The sequence below is a fragment of the Gadus chalcogrammus genome, chromosome 20 (genome assembly GCF_026213295.1).
Source record: "Gadus chalcogrammus isolate NIFS_2021 chromosome 20, NIFS_Gcha_1.0, whole genome shotgun sequence".
Classification (NCBI taxonomy): Eukaryota; Metazoa; Chordata; class Actinopteri; order Gadiformes; family Gadidae; genus Gadus; species Gadus chalcogrammus.
Window position 1 is genome coordinate 23,651,175 of NC_079431.1, and position 22,642 is coordinate 23,673,816.

A 22,642-nucleotide genomic window follows, 5' to 3' on the forward strand; every position below is an offset into this window, starting at 1 on the left:
GTCAACATTAATTCTGAGAGAGAGAGGTATTGAATGTGACGCTGTACGCCGGTCAGATACTTATATAGGGGGCTGACCGGGGTGCATCGACTTTTGGCCAGCCACTCATGGCTGGCCTAGTGATAAAGTGCTTCTGAGGCAAGTGGGGCGGCGTCCCCATATGTGAGATACCCACGATTGCTTGAAGAGAACCCCAGCCGTACGAAAGGGGGATTTAACACCCCTCGGTTTTAACACAGGAAACTTGAGATAAGAAGGTGAAATCGCTGTGCGTGCCAAGCGCGACCCGAACCGGATCTGGCAGTGTAGAAAGACCTATAGCCAGGGTTCGAGTAGGTGGGAGCCAGTGGGAGCTGAGCTCCATAGAGAGAGGTCTGGCTCCATGAAGAAGTAATCTCAAATATCTGTACATAATATACAGCAGCTATTATTGTAATACCAAATAAAGTATTTTTCCCTTTCCACATGCAGAGTATATGGACGTTAGTGGGATAATAGAACGCCGGTATCGGGAAAATAAGCCCAGACAGGGTGAACCGGACACCGACTCTAAACGGAGGTGCTTCGATCATTTATTATTTATTTTCGATAATGAGCGGCTACTTGCCAAACGAAGAAATAATTTCACAAGGTGTTTTTTTTACAATTTATAAAAAAAAAAAAATTCAGCGCAAGGCCGGTACGGTCTCCCCCCACCGTCAACAACTTTAAGAGACCCCCACAGAGATGGAATCAATAACTCAAACCCTGCCTATAGAGCCAACTTCATCCTGCCCAACAATATGGGCAGGATCCAAGCTCTCCTAATCGGGTCAGCAATAGCCACGTTTGAATGATAACGTATGAATGGAAAGTTGCATTTTTTATTTCTACAAATATTCTATACTAGAGAGCCAATCAATGCAACCTTATGCGGAATCAGATAAAGTCCGCTCTCTTGCTGCGCAAAATATGTTTAAAAAATCAGCACATTAAGATAAATGTAGTTGTCACACAAGCTATTTTGGATTTTTGTAATATGGAATTATTTCAGGGGGGGAAATGCCGTGAATAAATGTATGCCAGTGCGTTCAGGATTAGGACTGATGTATATGTAGGCCTAGGCTTAATCAATTGTGTTTTAATTCTTTAGCATTCATATATTGCAATCTATTCTTTTTCGTAGGCCTTACTCTGCGGTTGGCCTTGATGGGGAGATATTTTAACCCTTTTTAACCCCATTTTCCCTGTGACATTCCTGCGGTCTCCCCGTGTCATAGCCCGTTTCAGCACACCATGTCAGTGGACAGGTACAATTCCTACGATCGTCGGTGAGTGCAGCGGAATGCGCGTTCAGTTAAGAGGAGTTCGGGAAACGCTCCAAAGAAATTAACGATGGTTCGAAAGATCCATCGGGAGAATGATCGTACGAGAGAAGATCCATCGTTATCGGGAAACGGGGCCCAGTCCCTTAGAGTTGAGGAGTCGGATGTCCTGGGGGAAGAAGCTGTACTGTAGTCTGGTTGTGGCGACCCGGATGCTCCGGTACCTTCTGCCAGACGGAAGGGGGGAGAAAAATTTGCGTGAGGGATGGGAGGGGTCATCCACAATGCTGGTTGCCTTGCGGATGCAGCGAGTGGTGTAAATGCTGAGATGGAGGGGAGAGAGACGCAGATGATCTTCTCGGCTGTCCTCACTCGCTGCAGGTTCTTGCGGTCCAGTTTGGTGCAGTTTCCGATCCAGGCAGTGATGCAGCTACCCAGGATGCTCTCTATGGTCCCTCTCTAAAAGTGGTGAGAATGGGGGTGGGAGGTGGGCTCTCTTCAGCCTTCTCAGGAAGTGGAGGCGCTGCTGGGCTTTCTTAACAGTGGAGCCGGTGTTTGAGGGACCAGGTTAGCTCGCGACCAGGGGACACCAAGGAATTTGGTGTTCTTCACGATCTCCACCAGGGAGCCATCAACGTCCAGCGGCTCGTGGTCCCTCTGTGCTCTCTTGAAGTCAACAACCATCTCTTTGGTTTTGTCTACGTCAGGGACAGGTTGTTGACTTTGCACCAGGTTAGCAGTTGTTTCACCTCCTCTCTGTAAGCTGACTCGTCGTTCTTTTCTATCAGACCCACCATGGTTGTATCGTCGGCGAACTTGATGATGTGATTCGAGCCGTGTAGCGCCGTGCAGTCGTGCGTCAGTAGTGTGAACAGCAGTGGACTGAGCACACAGCCTTGAGGGGCCCCTGTGCTCAGAGTGGTGGTTTGGAGTGTTTTTTCCCGATCCGGACTGTCTGGGTCTCCCCGTCAGAAAGTCCAAGATCCAGTTGCAGAGGGAGATGTTCAGGCCCAGCAGGCCCAGCTTCGTGATCAGGTGCTGGGGGACGATTGTGTTGAATGCTGAATTGAAGTATATGAACAGCATTCTAACATATGTGTCCTTTTTGTCCAGGTGGGTGAGTGCTAGGTGGAGGGTGGTTGAGATGGCATCGTCGGTGGAGCGGTTTGCTCGATATGCAAACTGCAGGGGGTCTAGAGTGGGAGGCAGGAGGCTCTTTATGTGCCTCAGGATCAGCCTCTCAAAGACTTTTTCGGCACAGGGACAATGGTGGTAATTTTGAAGCACGATGGGACGGTGGCACTGCGCAGGGAGATGTTGAAGATGTCCGTGAGAACATCTGCCAGCTGGTCTGCACATCTTTTGAGCACACTCCCGGGAATGTTGTCTGGGCCAGCAGCCTTACGCGGATTCACTCTGCGCAGAGTGACTTTTTCACCTCAGCCGTGGTCAGACGTAGCGCTTGTTCGTCGGGAAAGGGGGTGTTCTTCTCCGCCACCACATAATTTTGTGCTTCAAACCGGGCGTAGAACACGTTCAGCGCATCAGGCAGAGAGGCATCACTGTCACAGGCTGGTGTAGATGTCCTGTAGTTGGTGATGGCTTGGATGCCCTGCCATAGCTGCCGCGTGTCTCCACTGTCTCTGAAGTGGCCGTGGATTTTCTGGGCATGTGCACGCTTAGCGTCCCTGATAGCCCGGGCCAGTATAGAGTGGCGAAGTCACGCCCCTTCCGGTAGAGCTCATGAGACCTATGAGATCGAAAAATATGAATGGGTGTCAATAGAGAGAAAATAATAATTTTCTGGTCCCAGTCTTTATATGCCCTGGATTACACATATGTTGTTTGTGGATTTAAATGATAATTTTTCATGCAAAGAAAACTAAAAATGTTCGTGAAGAAGTTTGATAATTTTGGGTTTTATGTGAGGCCGCTTTGTGAACTACAGCTCTTCGCTGCTCTCGACGCATATGATATACGTCACCACACCCGCACTTGGAACTCGGCACAGAGATGGCACATAGAGATGGCACATAACTAAAACTCTCCACATGCCCCGACTTATAGTGGTTTTCACCTCTTTCTATGCTTTTATCGCCTTGAAAAAAAGTGGTGAAGTGGAGCAGAGAGATCGCCATCTCTGTGCCGAGTTCCAAGTGCTGGTGTGGTGACGTATATCATATGCGTCGAGAGCATCGAAGAGCTGTAGTTCACAAAGCGGCCTCACATAAAACCTAAAATTATCAAACTTCTTCACGAACATTTTTAGTTTTCTTTGCATGAAAAATTATCATTTAAATCCACAAACAACATATGTGTAATCCAGGGCATATAAAGACTGGGACCAGAAAATAATTATTTTCTCTCCATTGACACCCATTCATATTTTTCGATCTCATAGGTCCCATGAGCTCTACCGGAAGGGGCGTGACTTTGCCACTCCATTGCCCTCGCTATGCTCAGAGCTCTTATCTCCTGCTCTGAAGGCTATGTCTCGGGCTCTCAGCAGTGCACGTACCTCTGCAGTCATCCATGGCTTCTGGTTGGAGTGTGTGGTGATGAACTTGGTGACAGTGACGTCATCAGTGCACTTACTGATGTAACCAGTCACTGATGCTGTGTACTCCTCCAGGTCAATGGAGCCGTCGGTGGTTGCTGCTTCCCTAAACATATGCCAGTCGGTGCACTCAAAACAGTCCTGGAGGGCAGAGATGGCTCCTGCTGGCCTGGTTTGCTCCTGTTTCTCGGCTGGTCTGGAGCGTCTGACGAGCGGTCTGTATGCTGGGATCAGCTTGACGGAGATGTGATCTGAGTATCCGAGGTGGGGGCGTTGGTGTAAACAAGGTCCAGCATGCTCGCCCCTCTCGTTGCAAAATCCACATGTTGATGAAATTTAGGAAGCACAGTTTTGAAGAGTGTTTTGGAGATCGCTAATAGCTCCGTACAGTGCGGCTAGCACTTCCTTGGCATTATCACTGGGGGGAATGTAAACAGCTACCACATGCAGGGAGGAAAACTCTCGTGGCAAATAAAAGGGTCTACATCCCACAACCACATATTCCACCAGCGATGAACAGAACTTTGAGACTAGGGCAGAGTTGTTGCACCAGTCAGTGTTGATGTAAACACACAGTCCGCCACCTCGGGCCTTGCCGCACAGTGATGAGTCTCTGTCGGCTTGATGCGAGGCTAGTCCGTCTAGCTGAATGGCCACGTCCGGGACTCGATCGTTGAGCCATGTCTCTGTAAAAACCCAGACACAGCAGTCCCTAGTCTCCTGTTGAGTAGTCCACTGTAGTCAGATGTAGTCGGATGGAGTCCAGTTTATTTTTCAGGGAGCGGACGTTGGAGAACGCTAGCCGGCCGGCTAGCGTTAGCTCTTAGCCTAGCACGGACGCCGGCTCTCTTGCCCCTCTTACAGCGTCTCTCACATCGCTTTCGGCACCTCCTCAGCCAGCCCTTGCCAGGGCTGGGGGGTTTACATAGCAAGCCAAGAGCCTGTAGTTCGTTAAGTAGTTCCCCCGATGGTACAACTGCCGGACTGCATTTGAGTTCCAGAAGAGGAGGACGATTTGCGAAATTTGTGAAATGCGAGAACATCTCCGCCCAGTGCTCATCCTATGGAGTTAGATTCATGCCAAAACCCCGCACACACGCAAAACGTGTTTTGCTCACGCATAACGATTCACACGCACACAAAACGTGTTTTACTCACGCAAAATGATTCACACACACGCTCAGTGTGGTTTGCAAATACAAAACATCATTCACAAACTAATGCATTTTGCTTCAGAAACAAATACAGTATGTTTTACACAAAGTACAAAAAAAAGTCCTTCAAGTACACAAAACCATTCTACAAGTACGGAACACGAAAGCTGCGCGTGGATCGGAATGCATTTGCGCACGGATCGGATTGCATTTGCGCACGGATCAGCAAGGCCGAAGATTAGTGCCAAAAGTCACGTGACAAATAAATGTCCTGTGATTCATACTACACAACAGCAGGTGGCGGTGTTGAGTCAGTTTAAGGCCGCCAGGAGGATATTTTTTCTCCCCAAAATCTTTATTTGATGCCGGCCAAACGTGTGTGGATTCAACTCCATACTATGCGACTTGCCGCCCCTTTGTCACGGAATCTGAATTGACGAACACAGAGATTGTGACATCCGTCAGCAACACAAAATGGCGTCGACGGGTGATCTACTGATGGTATTGTGTGTATAAAATGTACTTTTTAATAAACAATCTGTACACTTATAAAGTTCTCAATGCCTCGTTTTATATCTTAAGACCCTTATTGTACTACCAAAGAAGTGTCGGGCTACTTCTAGCATTTTAAATGGTTTAAAATAGCGATTTAGTTTTTACCATAACCACTGCCCCCATTGTTCCAAGTTTATAGCGTTTTGATAGAATCGGCTAAAAACAGCCAACTGAAGAAAGCGTCTATATGCGTTTTTTGTGCTCCAAAACTAACGTTTCAACTCAAGCATCAAATAAAGATTTTGGGGAGAAAAAAGATCGTCCTGGCGGCCTTAAACTGACTCAACACCGCCACCTGCTGCTGTGTAGTATGAATCACAGGACATTTATTTATCACGTGACTTTTGGCACTAATTTTCCGCCTTGCTGATCCGTGCGCAAATGCAATCCGATCCGTGCGCAAATGCATTCCGATCCACGCGCAGCTTTCGTGTTCCGTACTTGTAGAATTGTTTTGTGTACTTGAAGGATTTTTTTTGTACTTTGTGTAAAACATACTGTATTTGTTTCTGAAGCAAAATGCATTAGTTTCTGAATGATTTTTTGTATTTGCAAACCACACTGATCGTGTGTGTGAATCATTTTGCGTGAGTAAAAAACGTTTTGTGTGCGTGTGAATCGTTATGCGTGAGCAAAACATGTTTTGCGTGTGTGGGGGGTTTTGGCATGAATCTAACTCCATATCGTCCACTGGTTTATATCAGCATTCCACTGTGCGACCATCCCTGTTGCGTATGCCCTGAAACATTGTTGAAATCATATGCTGGATGCTTTATTCTTTCTATGTGTTTTTTAGTTAATGATCGGGCTATAATAAGACCACGTTCCTGCAAAACCGGGATGTCTTGTCACCCTATACCATAATGAATGATGATCGGGCGGGTGTCCATTGTTGAAAAAAACCTTGCTTTGGCTGGATTGCGGGTGGATTATTGATATTAAGCAGCGGGTGCGGAATGCGGATGACATTGCAGCTCATCCGCACATCTCTACTACACACAATACAGCACAGCATGCAGGCCCGGTGTGATCATGCATTGCGAGTGCGACATGCGTTTTTTTTAACTGCAGCCAACTTGTGCAACTTTGTACACAAAAGTTGCACAAGTTGGCCCGGCCCGAGGATAGGGATATTGTCCAGGCCAGCGGGTCGGGTCAGGGTCGGGTTCGGGCAGAGAATCTAAACTGTACTCCAGGGACGTAGGCTGGGTACTGCTACAGGATATAGGCTGGTTGGTGCTACAGGACATAGGCTGGGTGGTGCTACTGGACGTAGGCTGGGTGGTGCTACTGAAGACGTAGGCTCCCTGTACCTAATTGCCGTAGATCCAAGGCTCAGGAGATATGCTCGCCCAAACTCAGCATTTCCAGTCAATTGACTGATTAATTAATTCAGTTATTCATTCATAACTAATTCAACTTCACCCATGTTTCTTTAAGTACACTACATTTCAAGATGATTTGTTCAAATAAACCCCTCCTTTTCACCTTTGGGCCATGTTGTTTAGTCAATCGACTTCTATCGTCCTTTCTGAGCAGTTAAAGCCCTCATGCAACCATCCCAAAAATGCTTCCACTCAAATCCAACATTTGGGCAATTTGGTCGTATTTTATGTCACCAGCCAGGGAAAATGTGATGCCATGCTTCGATTGACAAAAACATTGAATCTTACTCTGAATGACTGCATTTCATTAGATTATTTGATATGGACGGAGTACATCAATGAACATCAGATCAAATACGAGATTTAGGCCCAATCCCATTTCTACCCCTTCCCCCTTCCCCTTATCCCTCCCCCTTGTTTTGAAATGGGATTGGGCTTTAGGCCCAATCCCATTTCTACCCCTTACCCCTTCCCCTTCCCCCTTCAAAACAAGGGGGAGGGGTAAGGGGTAGAAATGGGATTGGGCCTTAGACTGGCCGATGTTGAACTAAATGCTCATATACCTCCACAGACACTAGCCAGGTAACAAAAACAGAATAGTTACAAGTTGCAATAGACCTCTGAAGAATAAGTCCCGCCTCCGAGGCTACTGATTCCATCGGTCAAATGTCTATGGGAAATAACATGCGGTTTTTGAATGACCGTACATAAGCATCTCTGTAGGTTGCGAAGAAGTAAAAGCTGCTCACGTTTTGAACTACACACTTTTTCCATCTAGATTTCACTTGGGTTTTGGATTGTCGTTGCCGTTAAAGAAGTAAACGATTATAAATTAAACTTTAACAGCACCGACAATCCAAAACCCAAGAGAAATCTAGAAGTGTTCAAAACTTATTCTACGACTTATTCTTCAGAGTCTATATACAAATTAGTGGTGGGCATAGATTAATTGTTTTAATCTAGATTAATTCCAAAATTAATCTAGATTAATCAAGATTAAAATGGCAAACGGCAAAAAATCTGTTCGTTTACCTTGACAGCGGTCAATTATACTGGGCAATGGTGATTTATCAAATATAATTCACCACCGGAAGTTGTGAAGTGCCCATGCAAGTGAACGTAGCATAAACAAAAATAATTGACAGCTGAACGTTGGGAAGGCCCATGCAAGTGAATGGAGCAGTCTACAGCATTGAGAAGAGCCGTGTTATAATCCATAATAATGTAAGGTTTAGAAGCTAAATATTTGAAAGTTGTAGAATAAATTGATATAATTTATATTGGAGTTAATTTGCTAGAAATGTACTTAAAATTTTTAGTCAGTTAATCATTTACATATTTATGTTACACAATTATTACATATTTACATGTTTACATATTTAACACAGTCAGGATATTCTGTTGAATCTGCCTCTCTGATTTCCTCACGTTTACCTCAGTCTAAGGGTGCACTCACACTAGGCCATCTGGCCGTGGCCGTTGGCCGTTTTCACACCTAACCGTGCTCAAATGGCCCCATTGTTCTCTGGCCTGCACTCACACTGGGCCATCTGGCCGTGGCCGTTGGCCGTCGCAACTGTGGCCTGGCCACGGTAGGCTCTTGTACATATGTCATCACGTCGTAAGTAACACGTCATCACCAAGCGTCTGCTGCATGGACCATAATAAAGTCTGCCGCCAGTCAGAGTTTTAACAACAATGGACAACAACACAGAGAACACAGTTCGCACTTTGCTGAGTCTGTTGCTTATTTGGATATATGTTTACCGTTTAATGGGAAAGAAGGCTCGTCGCCGTTATTATGTCCGTGGTCGTCGCATGGACTATACGTCATCCAGCTCAGGTTGCGTAGCCGTGCGTGTGCGCGTGTCGGCTCATTAGTATCTGTACCGTAGCGGCGCGGACCGTAGCAGCACACCTCTCCCAAGTGGCCAAATTGGCCTGGCCTGGCCAGACTGGCCACACTCACACTGGCAGATTTGAGCACGGTTAGGTGTGAAGACGGCCACGGCCAGATGGCTTAGTGTGAGTGCACCCTAAATTCTAGCTTCTGATTGGTTAGTTCAGTCACGTGATGGGTCCGAACAAGGAAGTGTTTCAAAATAGATTAACGGCGATATTTTTTTTATCACGCTATAAAAGTTTTGCGTTAACGCCGATAACGGCCCACCACTAATACAAATACAAAGTTTTGAAGCGGCAAGAGGCAAATTTGTAAATCCTGATTTAGACATGTGTGCAAGTTTCATGACTATAAGTTAAGCGGCCAGGAGATATACTTTTTGAAGATTGTAGAGCTGTAGTTGTAGCATGTAAACCCAGAGAGTTTACCAACCATATTTAAATCTCTTTCCCACTCCCCCAACATTAAGCTCAATGTATCAAATCAGTAATATGGGGTCGAACAGGGCCACCAGAAGGTTACATTTTAATTGTAACAATTTGAAACTTTCAACATTTAAATTCAAAACTAATATTTCACCTTCAGTTTCTTTGAACAAATTCAAAACCTACATTCAAAATACACCTGGCACAGGAATTTATGTACTGGAAGGACAAGATAAAGGCGCAATACAATACCATATCTTCTTAATCCAAGTATGGTGCTTAACCATGGTGAGTGGATCTCAATCCACAGTGAATATAAATATGATATTATATTAGTTTATTAGGAATGAACAATGTTCGAAATTAGGTTTTTTCCCAATATAATGTGCACCTTGAATGTGAGTTTTTAATTCAAGTATTTAATTAATACATACAAAAACAAGTTTATTCCTGAATTCATTGTTCATTGTGCAGAACAATCCACTTCTACTTTCAAAATGTAGATTTCAATGTTGAATAATTCACGTAATAAGTCTGTCAAAGGTTTCAAATGATTAAATGTAGAATGCAACTTCCTGGTGGCCCTGTGGTGACTCTGAGCTCCTTAGAGTGATCAGGGCCAGGGTGAAAGAGGTGAGGGGGTCTGGTTGTGATCAGTGAATCCTCTCCCTCAGTGATCAGGGCCAGGTTGATGGAGGTGAGGGGGTCTGGTTGTGATCAGTGAATCCTCTCCCTCAGTGATCAGGGCCAGGGTGAAGGAGGTGAGGGGGTCTGGTTGTGATCAGTGAATCCTCTCCCTCAGTGATCAGGGCCAGGGTGAAGGAGGTGAGGGGGTCTGGTTGTGATCAGTGAATCCTCTCCCTCAGTGATCAGGGCTAGGGTGAAGGAGGTGAGGGGGTCTGGTTGTGATCAGTGAATCCTCTCCCTCAGTGATCAGGGCCAGGGTGAAGGAGGTGAGGGGGTCTGGTTGTGATCAGTGAATCCTCTCCCTCAGTGATCAGGGCCAGGGTGAAGGAGGTGAGGACTCGGGGTCAGGAGCTCACGGCCACCGTGGAGGTGAAGGAGGTGTTTAAGTCCTCGCTGGTGAACATCCCCAGAGAAACCAACACCCTGTTCTACATCTCGTCCTGCCCCTGCCCCCCGCTCTCCCCAGGGGTGGATTACATCATCCTGGGCTACGAGAACAAGGAGACGTCCAGGTAAAAATACTCCACGTATCGACATCATTTTACTCCCTTAACATGCAGGAGAAACAGGGCTCCCTGGAAGAGGACCCCTTTGTAGATATATTTATACGTTTAATGGCCTGATTTTAAGGTAACAAAAACACTTTTATGCTACAGTAATTTAAATATGGTCGGTCCATTCCTCCCCTAATGCAGCCGAATCGCTTCATATCCTAGGATTTGTAGTACATTAATACATATCCTAGTACTAGCATTGATAGCAGTAGTAGTAGTAAGAAATTATTATCCCTATCCATCAACTGAACTACGTGTGTGTGTGTGTGTGTGTGTGTGTGTGTGTGTGTGTGTGTGTGTGTGTGTGTGTGTGTGTGTGTGTGTGTGTGTGTGTGTGTGTGTGTGTGTGTGTGTGTGTGTGTGTGTGTGTGTGTGTGTGTGTCAGACTGCTCCTTATTGAAGGTTCTGTTGCCCAGAAGTGGAAAGACAGGATAGGAAGAAAGGTGAAGGTAAGAAGAAATACGCTCTAAATATACTGAGATACACTCTTTACTATATATTGAGCTACGTATCACTATAAGTATCAGTATCAATTTCTAAAATCAGACTGCATTGGAGATAGATAACGCAATGAATGACTGAATGATGGACTTCAGGGTAACAGAGACATTGCAGTAGGTCTAATCAGCTGGATCTTTTCATTCATACAAAACCAACCTCAGAATGATCGGTATGGAGGGAATGTCTTGTGAAGGACTGTTGTGAAACTACGGTGTTGATTTATTCTATCCCCGATCAAGCAGTCCTACAGTGTTCCACCAGAACTCCCTGATCAGTGCTGGTGTCCGAACACCATGTTCTGCTGGGATGTGGCTTGTCTCTCACCGGGGAACCTTACCTTTAGGGTTCAGATGAGCACATCCCGCCTTCAGCACATGACTGATCGAGATACGAAGTGGAAGAAATTGAACCTCCCCATGACTTTGAGCTGGTCTCATCAGACTTTAGATTAGGACTCTGAAATCGGACCTTACTAGTCCCCTCCTGCTGGCTAGTAGAACGTAACATGACGTAACCCTGGCCCTCACACGTGTTATCCGAAATGTGTTGCACACTAATCTTTAAAGTCCACAGCAATGTTAACGCAAACGACAACTTTAAATGCATGGACTGTCCACACCCCATGAGCGGAGACTCACCCGACTATAAACCCTCTCAGAGCAGACAGGAAACACGCATCAACAGAACACAACCCTTGTGCTCCAGTGTTGTCACTGTACCTGTCCCTCCACCTATCTGTCAAACTATCTGCCTCTCTAATCTGTTTGTCACTCTGTCTCTACCTGTCTCTCCACCTATCTGTCTCTCTTACCTGTCTTTCTTTCTCTAACTTGTCTCTCGGGCCATTTGTCTCTTTAACCTGCTTCCCTTCCCCTCTTTTTACCTCTCTTATCCCTCTACCTGTCTGTCCCTCTAACTGTCTATCATCCTCCCTGTCCGTCTCTCTGCAGCGCTGGGACCAGGTGCTCCAGGAGAGGACCTCAGGGAGAGCAGCTCAGCGTGGCGTCCACCACTGAGACCTTGTGTGTGGGCTCACACAACGTAACATACACAATACAATACAAATATAACCACAACCAAAGTACTACTCTTATACCACAGTAGACCCACATGACAATACTACACTATACTGCACTAACATGACAATACTACACTATACTGCACCAACAATAAAATACTACACCAACATGACAATACTACACCATACTGCACCAACATGAAAATACTACACCATACTGCACCAACATGACAGTACTTCACCATACTGCACCAACATGACAATACTACACCATACTGCACCAACATGATAATACTACACTATACTGCACCAACATTACAATACTACACTATATGAGACCAACATTACAATACTACACTATGAGGTCCACAGACTATTTACTTTAATAAACTTGAATAACACTTTTATTATATATATATATTATAAGTATTATTATTAATAATAAAGCATGACCCTACAATACTGTACTTCTATACTACATGTTACCATAGCAACATGACAGTACAATGCTGCACTACTATACTACATGTTACCATAACATTGTACTGTACAATACTGTACTTCTATACTACATGTTGTCATAGCAACATGACCCTGCGATACTGCACTACTATACTACAGGTTGCCATAGCAACATGACCCTGCAATACTGCACTACTATATTTCATGTTACCATAGCAACATGACCGTACAATACTGCACTACTATACTACATGTTACCATAGCAACATGAACGTACAATACTGCACTACTATACTACATGTTACCATAGCAACATGACCGTAAAATAGTGCACTACTATATGTTACCATAGTAACATGACCGTACAATACTGCACTACTATACTACATGTTATCATAGCAACATGGCCGTACAATACTGCCTCACAAATGAATCAGATTTGCCCCAACAATCAATACGATACAATGACTATTACAACTATTTATTCCGTCTATTTTAGGTATAAAGAGGTTATATTCACTAAATGGGCTACATTTATAAAGTGAATAAATATTTACCCTATCATTCAAAAGAATGTGTTACTTAGCTTTGATTGTGAAAGGTTTAGCTCGGTGTGAAAACTTTCCGATAACCGAACACAATGAGTGGAAACGCAGTGAGAACGGTGAGGCAGAAAAAGAATGTGCAAATGTTTCAGCTTTAGCTCAAAGGTAACTTCAGTGGTTTGTCTGAATTCTCCCAACAACCATACCACTCATGGAGTATACTAACTATAATAGAAAATTTCTGGAGAATTATTATAAACATATACGTAATATATCTAAAGGCATACATATAATAATGTATACATATATATTTGGTTGGCTGGTTGCTTCTCTTAGTGTCCTATAATGTGGGTGACCAGAAAATTGCCAAAACCAATGGTATTAAGGAAAAGCCTGTTTAATTAGAAACTATACAGGTTAACCCAAAATGAAGGTAAGAATAGTCATCTTATTTAATGACACGAAGGTTAACTGATCAAATGTCTGACGCTGTCCCTCACACCAGAGCTGCGGTCGAAGTAGTGGCCATGATAGCTGTTTGAATTCTTTAAATGATAAGGAAAGGTGCTTCGAGGCTTCCTTTCTTGTCTTCCTTTAGCATAGCGTACACTGGAGCTTCCTTTAGGGAAGGACAGGAGATAATACGACCATCAACATGACAACTATTTTCATGCAACCATACTAATAGGGATTTATGTCGATAGTTATGAGTGGACAGGAGGGTGAGAGTTTGGCTGCTCCTTGGATTGCAGGTCATCAGGGGAACCATGTTGAATGGTAGTCCTTCAGCCAGCAGGAGGGAACCCAGCGATACCCTGTCCCTCATCACGTCACCCCATCCCTCTGCCTCAGGACGTCTAGGCGCCAGTGGCAGGGAAGCATTTCCATGATCATCTTAAATCCTACAAAATGTTGAAGATTTGCAGATTGAGAAAACTGATGTGCTACTCTGCTGCTGCTTTCATGATACTTTGAAATCCATTGTAGGGGGTCTGGTCTGTGACTCGGCTGAATGTCTGTCCCAGGAGGTCAGAGCGGAGAGTCCTGGCATTCCTTTTCCGTTGTAGCATATCACTTTTCACAGTGTGCCAACTTCCTGCCTATGTATATCACAGAGTATTACCCACTGTTGTCGAGAGGACTCCTAGACCCAGCTCTGAGCCGTCAACCTGCACCACAAACCTGAGGGCCTTAGCACTAGCAGACAGCAGAGCCTCTTCTGCAGCTGCGGCCTGCTTCACCATCTTAGAGTGTCACTAAGAGTGTCACAATATTAGAGTGTCATTTAGAGTGTCACCATCTATGAGTGTCACTTAGAGTCTCACACACAGTTGCGGCCACAGGACCGCATATCATATATGTGTTAAGTTCTCTTTGCCGAAATTGACATGACGACTCAGTGTTTCTGAAGTTGTAGAAGAAAAGTATATTCCATGTGTAAATTAGGCCTATTATTTGGCCATAAACTGAGCCATTTGAAGTTTGAAATTCATGTGGTCATGCATCTGTCTCAGCGGAGATCGCAAACGCGCTGTTAAAATATCAACTCGTCAAGCTAAAATTAGCTGGCTCTTAAAGGGGATGGGAGATGGAACTCTCATTGGTTTGTTGCACGATACACCCAAAACACACCTATGGGTTTTAGACCAACCCTTTTTAGATTTGCGTCGGACGCAAGAGTCACTTATCCGCCGGTATAATAGCAACAGCAGCCACAAAGCTACGTGCGTTTCGCGCTTCTCACTTGCGTTTCAGACCGTTAAAATAGGGCCCTTACTGTGCGTTCACACCAAACGCCACATTTGTCGCCTGGTCGCGGTGTCGCCTGAGTTTGGTTGCAAGACAAGGGTAGGGATAGGGATTTGTGCAAGTTTTATCACGCTACGCAGGCTATTCAAAATATCATCCGGAATACCTGTGTTTTGAAAGCTATCTTAATTATTTTACACATTTTAAACATCTCTGATCATAATTTTAAAACATTTGAAACATATTTTTGAAACATATTTTAAACATATTTCTGAAACATGAGAGAGTCGAATCAGATCTGCCTTTTCAGTCCAGAGATTCGACTATTCGGCGGGGTTTGTTTACCGGCGTTGCTATGGTGACCTCAATTATTATAAGCAACTGAAAACGATGCTGGTTTGAAACTAAAACTGTGATTCTGAAAAAAATATTAATGCTATAAACATTCCGTTTTGATAGTATTGAAGATACAAGTGTGTAGATTTGTTTAATGGAATTTGAACGATGGTAAAGGGTTGAAAAATGAATGAGTTACGATGTCTAGAAGTAGGTGTATCAGAATGGGCTGACGTCTTCAATGAAAACAGCTGAAAACGAAGCGATATGAAACTAAAACTGTGATTCTGAAGAAATTTTAAATGATATCGAAATTCTGTTTAAATATTATTGAAGATACAAGTGTGTAGATTTGTTAAATGGTTTGCACGAAGATAAACGGTTGAAAATTGATTTAGTTATTATGTTACTTCTACAGTTGAAGTACGAGTGATGATTTGAATCATCGACTTTCAGGGTTTTTTTCGGGTTTATTTTTTTCTCACGTCGCGCCCCCCCTGAAGAACTCTGGCGCCCCCCAGGGGGGGCGCGCCCCACAGTTTGAAAACCACTGTTATATAGTATATATATATAGAGATATTTATATATTAGATTATCTAATATTATATACTTTTATATATAGAGCTCCGGGAGTCACAAACAGCAACAATCACTTTCTCCTCCATGCTGCGGTTCACTCCGGACTGCACTGCAGGGAACGGTTGGCCGGTTGGCCGGTTGATCGCTGATTGACTGTCACGTTACGTCACTCAGGGAGTGAAAGCTGATTGGCTGTCATCACGCGACTGTCGCGGCAAAAGTTCAAATATTTCAACTCGAGCGGCGTGTCGCGTCGTGTCGCTCTACTAAATCCTTGTGGATGCGCTCGCGCGTACCAGGGCGTTCATGTAGCGCCACATGTCAAATCTTGGCGCAGGTTTTCGAGCGACAAATGTCGCCTGATACGCGTCTCTACGTTAACTTTGTATGTAGCCATGTCGTCGCGTCGCGTTTGGTGTGAGCGCACCGTAAGTGTCACGATATCAGAGTGTCACTTAGAGTGTCACCATCTTAGGGTGTCACTTAGCGCTTCTGAATGTCAAGCACTAAGTAAAACGGTTCTGTACAAGTCTCAGGTCTGGTACGATTAGGTGCGGTAGGTGTAGTACAGTTAGGTTCGGTTAGGTGCGGCTCAGTTACGGCTCGGGTTTCTACCGCCGACAGTACCCTCATGGTACGGCAGGCAGCTACGTAAGCATCGTGACATCATAGCCTGACACAGTGTAGCCTGCTAATAAATTCAATGAAAAAGAAAAACGCAACACATTTAACAAAGAGCAACAATGGAGGAAGTCCAAGTAGGACGGCAAGCTTTTGCGCAACATTTTCTTCAATAAACAAAGCTTTCCCAGTTGTCCAGAATCGGCACGGAAGTGATGATTCTTTCGACCAATCGACCGGCGTGTGTAGGTCCAACTTCCGGCACCATTCAGACCGCTTGATACCCCAACCGAAGGGCCCTGCAAATAGGTACGGTTATACGTGGCTAAGTCCGGAGGCAGACAGCAGAGAGAGAGACAGAAACGGAAATGTGACAAAGGCCTTGTCAGGATAAATAGCTTCACTGTCCTCCTCCTCCTCACTTTCTCTCCCGTACAACAGATTTTCCTCAGTATGCGTTTGGATCCAAAACACATGTTCTCCCTCTGAAACACAGCCGTCTCCAGCATGAGTCCGACTACAGACTAGGATATAGAGCACTAAGTTAAGTAATCAATAGTTACTGCTTGCACTGAAGTGACTTTACTTACATAATGGGTTGGGCTATGGAAAGAACTAGAGCAAGGGTTAAGTAGTCGTTAACTGGGTCAGGGTTAGTTAGTGCTAGGGTAAGTAGTTGACCACTTGGTTAGGGTTAGTTAGTCGACAACTAGGTTTGACTTTTATTCGTAAACTAGGTAATGGTAGATTCTGGTTAGTATGTTGATAACTAAGTTATGGTTAGTTAGCTGAATCCCTAAATGGAAATAAAACCAGTTTATGAACCTGCTGTCAACCGTTTAAGATGAGAGACAGGGCAACCCGGTATCACGCCAAGGGGTAAAATAGATACGTCTGTCCACATCGCAAGGCGTGTTCAGGGTCACGCTTTGCCTGACCAAAGCGTCACCCTGAACACGCGTCCTTCTCCATTCGAAATGAATGGGGGAATAGCACCAACAGCGGGCGATACGTTCTCCGAGCATTTGGTGAAATTGTTACGTAGACATATTAATCGTTATTATCTGAATGGGAAATGCAATATTTTAGGACAGATACACCATTAAACGTGTTTCTAATGACATTTCTAGCGAGAAATTTACATTTTCCTTGCATAATCCTCAGTCAGTGAATGTGTATGATCTTTATTAATCTTCATTATCTGAATGGGAAATGCAATATTTTACCGTTAAACGTGTTTCTAATAACATTTCTAGTGAGAAATATACTTTTTACTTGCATAATCTTCAGTCAGTGATTGTGTCTGATCTTTAGTTTTATAGTTATTAGGAAGATTTAATCGGCTCGCTCGCATGTTTCAACGACGTCAGGTTGCTAGGGACGTTGCTTTCGCTAAACTAGCAGCTCACGTGTTTCCTGTGTTTACGTAATTAAACCATTACTTTATGTAACTTTTAATGATATTGTAATAACCACAGGCGAGGTATTGAGCGAAGTAAGCTCGATAGCAGGTTTATTGGATTCCACAATCGGACAGGCAGGCACAGCTCCACCGGAAAACTACAACAACCAAAACTCCCGCCCGGAAGGAAACCCCCGGAACCCCCTCTCAGAAGGCCCGCCCTTCCTCCCAAATCCTGTGACGCATCTTGTTAGAAACACGTTTATCTGAGAGCCAACCCAGTCGCCAAAAGCATACGTTGACAGTGTACGTTTTCGTGAACACTGGATTACGTCGAATTTCAACATAAAATAGCACGCACGCACGCACGCACGCACGCACGCACACACGCACACACACACACACACACAATGCATTTCGCTGCTTAAACAACAATTTGGGCTGCTTCTAGGACATTTTGGGTGGATTTTGAACGGTATGTGGGCAGGACGTTTTTTGCAGGCAGGACCTGGCAACCCTGCGCTGCTGCCCGAGGTGCAGAAATGCTCCGGAACAGATCTGGATCCACCATGGCCAAAATAATTGTCATGAATAGCATGAATAGATTCATGCATTATCATTCAACTTGAACATGTGTTTTTACAGTATATAGTGGTGGAGGGATGACGTATGTTGGCCAACCCGGAAGTGAGCGTCGACCTGGGTTTCCCTTGACAAAGAGCCAACGGGTTTTTCCATTGGATTTTGGATAATTGCAGAAAAATTAGCATCTTTGAAGCACCTCCACAAAAAAAAAAGAGAGAGAGAAAAGAGGGAGAGACAGACAGAGACCGACAGAGAGAAACAGATAATATGCAAAGACAGACAGAGAGAGAGAAAAACAGAAAGGATATATAGAGCAAGTGAGAGAGCTCATTAGGGTTAAAATCAGGATCAGAAAAACTTTATAGATGGTATCGGGGAACTGAGTCCAGTACAGCTGCTCCCATTCTAGAATTATATATATATATATATATATATATATATGCATAGAATATATATATATGCATAGAAAACGTAAAGTATGTAAAAATGAAGTGCTTTACACTTCAATACATAAACTAATGATGTCACAATACTACAATAAACCAAAAAATTGAAATTGAAATTTATATTGAGAAAATGGGTATGTTTTATGATGCAACAATAGTATGAGTAAGAATGTAAGTTAGTTCAAATTATTATTTCGAAGAAATACGTTGAAGATATAAATGATGTATTTCTTATATCTTTTTGATAATGATGGGTTGTACCAGGTAACAGAGGTTAGAGTCTCAGAGCACTCTGACACAGCAAGGAGCTGGAGGAGGAGGAGTCTTTCACTGGCACAGAGAGGAGGACGACGACCACAGCAGGGGTCATGGGGTGACGGAGTCCTTCACTGACACCGAGAGGAGGAGGATGCACTCAGAACCACTGAACCATGAACCGCATCACTATTAGCACCATTATCGGAACCACTATCAGAACCGACGCTGAACACCATCACTATCAGAACCATTACCGGAACCACTATCAGAACCAACCCTGAATACCCTCACTATCAGAACCACTCAACCCTGAACACCATCTCAGAACCTCTCAACCCTGAACACCATCACTATCAGAACCACTCAACCCTGAATACCATCACTATCAGGACCCTTTCCAGACACTCAGAATAGACAGACTGGAACCATGTGAATAGACAGATGGACGGAAACTAGACCGATGTTTGCGTTGTTGTGATAAAATCAACATGAACACGAACCTGGTGGTCTGCTGCCACTCTGTGGTCATGAGACATAAATGCAGTCGCTCACCAAAAACAGGATTTTAAAAAGGTGGAACTTCTGCCGACAGACCAGGGGTTCTGGCATTGTTTGCTTCATAACGCGTCATCAACGGATAGGCCTAGACTACAGGAGGACCGAGTACAGGTTTTAATCAAACCAGACTGTTGCCAAACTCTCAGAGGGTGGCTTTGCTCCGTGTTGTGAAAATAAACTTGGTTGTCTCTAACAAAGACCTTATCAAAATATCCTGTGTCAGGGCTGAATGCAGACGTAGCCTCCAGCGTGGATGGTTCCCTGGGCCCTAGCACCCCCACCAGAAGCTCTGAACTCTGCCAGGTGAACCGCTGTGGGCGAATTGGAGGAACCCCAGTTCACTTACACCTTAAACATTTTGAGAACTTTTTACATCCTTTGCCCAAAATAAACCATTTTGTAGTCAACTATATACAATAATAAATAAGACATTGTTGAAATTGTAAAAGATATTTAATACATAACAACGTGCTTACTTAAAATATCAGTGTTCAGTAACATCTTATCTGAAGTTCAGTGTTTTACCTCACAGAGTAAATACCAATAACACTGTTTGAATACATTAAATACTTCAAGAGATGAGTGTGAGAAACTGGGGTCCATTCATAATCTGCAACCGGTCATAGAGGAGAAGTAGGAGTCATAGAGGAGGAGCAGTAGTCATAGAGGAGGAGGAGTTATAGAAGGAGAAGGAGTAGGAGTCATAGAGGAGGAGCCGGAGTCATAGAGGAGGAGCCGGATTCATAGAGGAGGAGGAGGAGGAGTCATGGAGGAGGAGGAGGAGGAGTCATAGATGAGATCAAGGAGGAGTCATGGAGTAGGGTTATGTTCTTCAGGGTTGGGGAGAGCGAGAGGTTCATGGAATACGTTGGTTCATATCAACTTGCTCTATGGATTGGCCAAGTTGAATGGTTCTTGTTTTTTTGGATATTTCTTATCTGCTTCTGGACTTTGTTCTTTATTAGTCCCAGATCCTCAAAGCTCATCCTGTTGAGAGAAGATGGAGAAAAGGTTAACGGTTGGCGTTGTGGTTTTATAACGAGAAAGCCTTGAAAACACATCCTGTCACCTGACCAGTATTTATCAAGCCTCTTTATGTATCCTATTTCATTATTAAATGTTTGAAAATGTTAACCAACGTAAAATGTAGATCCTGCTGGAACGCTCGACCTTCAGGTCACAACATGACCTGAAGGTAATTTAGAATATTTCCTTTAGAAAACAACAAATATCGTGGAGGAGGAGGGGGGGGGTTTGTATCGTGGAGGGGGGGGGGGGGGGGGGGGGTGGTGGTGGTTTGTATCGTGGACCTACGGACTTCAGTGGGGGTTTCATTCCGTCTGCACACGGCGTCTTCTCAACAATAATCAATATTATCTTCCTCCCACTCAGGGTGAAAATGGTAGGTCTTAACTCGTTTCCCCTCAGCCATGCCAACGTTTAGGACTGCGTAACTACTGTTGACGGCTTTCAACTACTGTTGACAGCGCATGCGCTACCGCACGTATATGTCCCGCGCAATTTTTTTTTTTTTTTTTTTTTTTTTTCACCCCTCTCGATCGACTTGGGATCTTTCGGCGATCTACTGGTAGACCGCGATCGACTGGTTGGGCACCCCTGGTCTAAAGCAAAGGGGAAAGCCGAAAAAGCATGATATCACCCCTTTAAACAGACTCAGCCAGCAGTAGGAAACGTAGAAATAAACCTCTCCTTCTGAGAGCATTGTCCACTCGTGTAAGTTGGTTTTCTTCAGTAAAATATCTACCCTATGGAACAGGAAGGCCTGCCTCCGCCACAACAGAGGGGCTCGATCCAGGAGACCATCTGACAATAGGAGGTCATTTGACATTCAAACAAGTTTGTAACATACACAACACAACAACACCACACACAATAAAAAATTTTACGTTAGCTTGTTCAACGCCACTCCTCAGTCACTCCTGCTCACTCTCCCCCGAAGTTCTGTTTCTGTCTGTTTGTGTGTCTGCCTGTCTGTCAAACATCAGGATATCTCCCAAAACTGAGCAGGGATTTGCAATGGATTAGCTGGGTACGTTGATCATCAGCCAGGCTGATGTTGGCTGGTTGATGACCTCAGCCATTGTAGGGATGTTGAGAACTTGCTTGTACTCTTGAAAATACTCGAGGAAGCAAAGCTACGGCATTCTGCACATTCTTTGGGCCAGTTTCCTCCTCGGGCTTGATAACTACAGTCCTAATCCTTTTTACCATGCAGTACATCGGGGTCATAAAACCTGTTACATCTGACCCTGACAAATATGCAAATAGAAAAAAAAAAATTACATTGAGTTTGTTGTGTTGAGTTTGCAGTGGCAACAATCGATGTAACCTCTCCCTGATGACCGTGGCAATGACGCTGGCCTGGCGGCTGTTGACAACCTCTCCTCCCTGGTCACGCTGAGGAGAGACCACGGACATATAGGGTTAAGATATATACACATACATAGCTAACCAGTGTTGTGATTTTTTGAAGTATATATATATATATATATATATATATATATATATATATATATATATATATATACTAGTGGTGGGCCGTTATCAGCGTTAACGGCTGCGTTAACAGTATAGTCCACGCGACGACCACGGACATAATAACGGCGACGAGCCTTCTTTCCCATTAAACGGTAAACATATATCCAAATAAGCAACAGACTCAGCAAAGTGCGAACTGTGTTCTCTGTGTTGTTGTCCATTGTTGTTAAAACTCTGACTGGTGGCAGACTTTATTATGGTCCATGCAGCGGACGCTTGGTGATGACGTGTACGACGTGATGACGTATGTACAAGCCCAGGTGAAAAAGTAGTATACTTTAGTGTATTACAAGTATAATTCAATTATACAAAAGTTAGTATAAGTATACTTTTACTTTTTGTGCTTAATTTAAAGTATACTTAACATATACTTTTAAAAAGTGTACTTCGCAATAGATGTCATTAAATTCAACTTTAACGTACTTAAAAATAAGTATACTAATTCTGCAATACTTAAAGTGGTATTGCTTTGTACTTTTAAAAAGTATACTTTATTTTA

The 22,642-nt window shown here is 44.1% G+C and overlaps 2 protein-coding genes across 4 annotated transcripts in view; one reads left to right on the top strand and one right to left on the bottom strand.

Annotated features, from left to right (window-relative positions):
- frzb (frizzled related protein) overlaps nt 1–17,938 on the top strand; it is a 59,118-nt gene extending 41,180 nt beyond the window's left edge. For both annotated transcript variants that reach the window (XM_056579253.1, XM_056579254.1), the window contains 3 exons: nt 10,278–10,482; nt 10,910–10,973; nt 11,976–17,938. In XM_056579253.1, coding sequence (XP_056435228.1) covers nt 10,278–10,482; nt 10,910–10,973; nt 11,976–12,041 — 335 coding nt within the window. In that variant the 3' untranslated portion in view covers nt 12,042–17,938. The remainder of the gene's footprint in view (nt 1–10,277; nt 10,483–10,909; nt 10,974–11,975) is intronic.
- Nucleotides 17,939–20,023: 2,085 nt separating this feature from the next.
- dnajc10 (DnaJ (Hsp40) homolog, subfamily C, member 10) overlaps nt 20,024–22,642 on the bottom strand; it is a 95,247-nt gene continuing 92,628 nt past the window's right edge. The window contains exons 24-25 of one of the 2 annotated variants that reach the window (XM_056579681.1): nt 21,889–22,002; nt 20,024–20,571 (exon numbers count right to left, since the gene is read on the bottom strand). In XM_056579681.1, coding sequence (XP_056435656.1) covers nt 20,560–20,571; nt 21,889–22,002 — 126 coding nt within the window. In that variant the 3' untranslated portion in view covers nt 20,024–20,559. Of the gene's footprint in view, nt 20,572–20,888; nt 22,003–22,642 lie in introns of those variants that run through there. The other variant, XM_056579680.1, reaches the window with a different exon arrangement.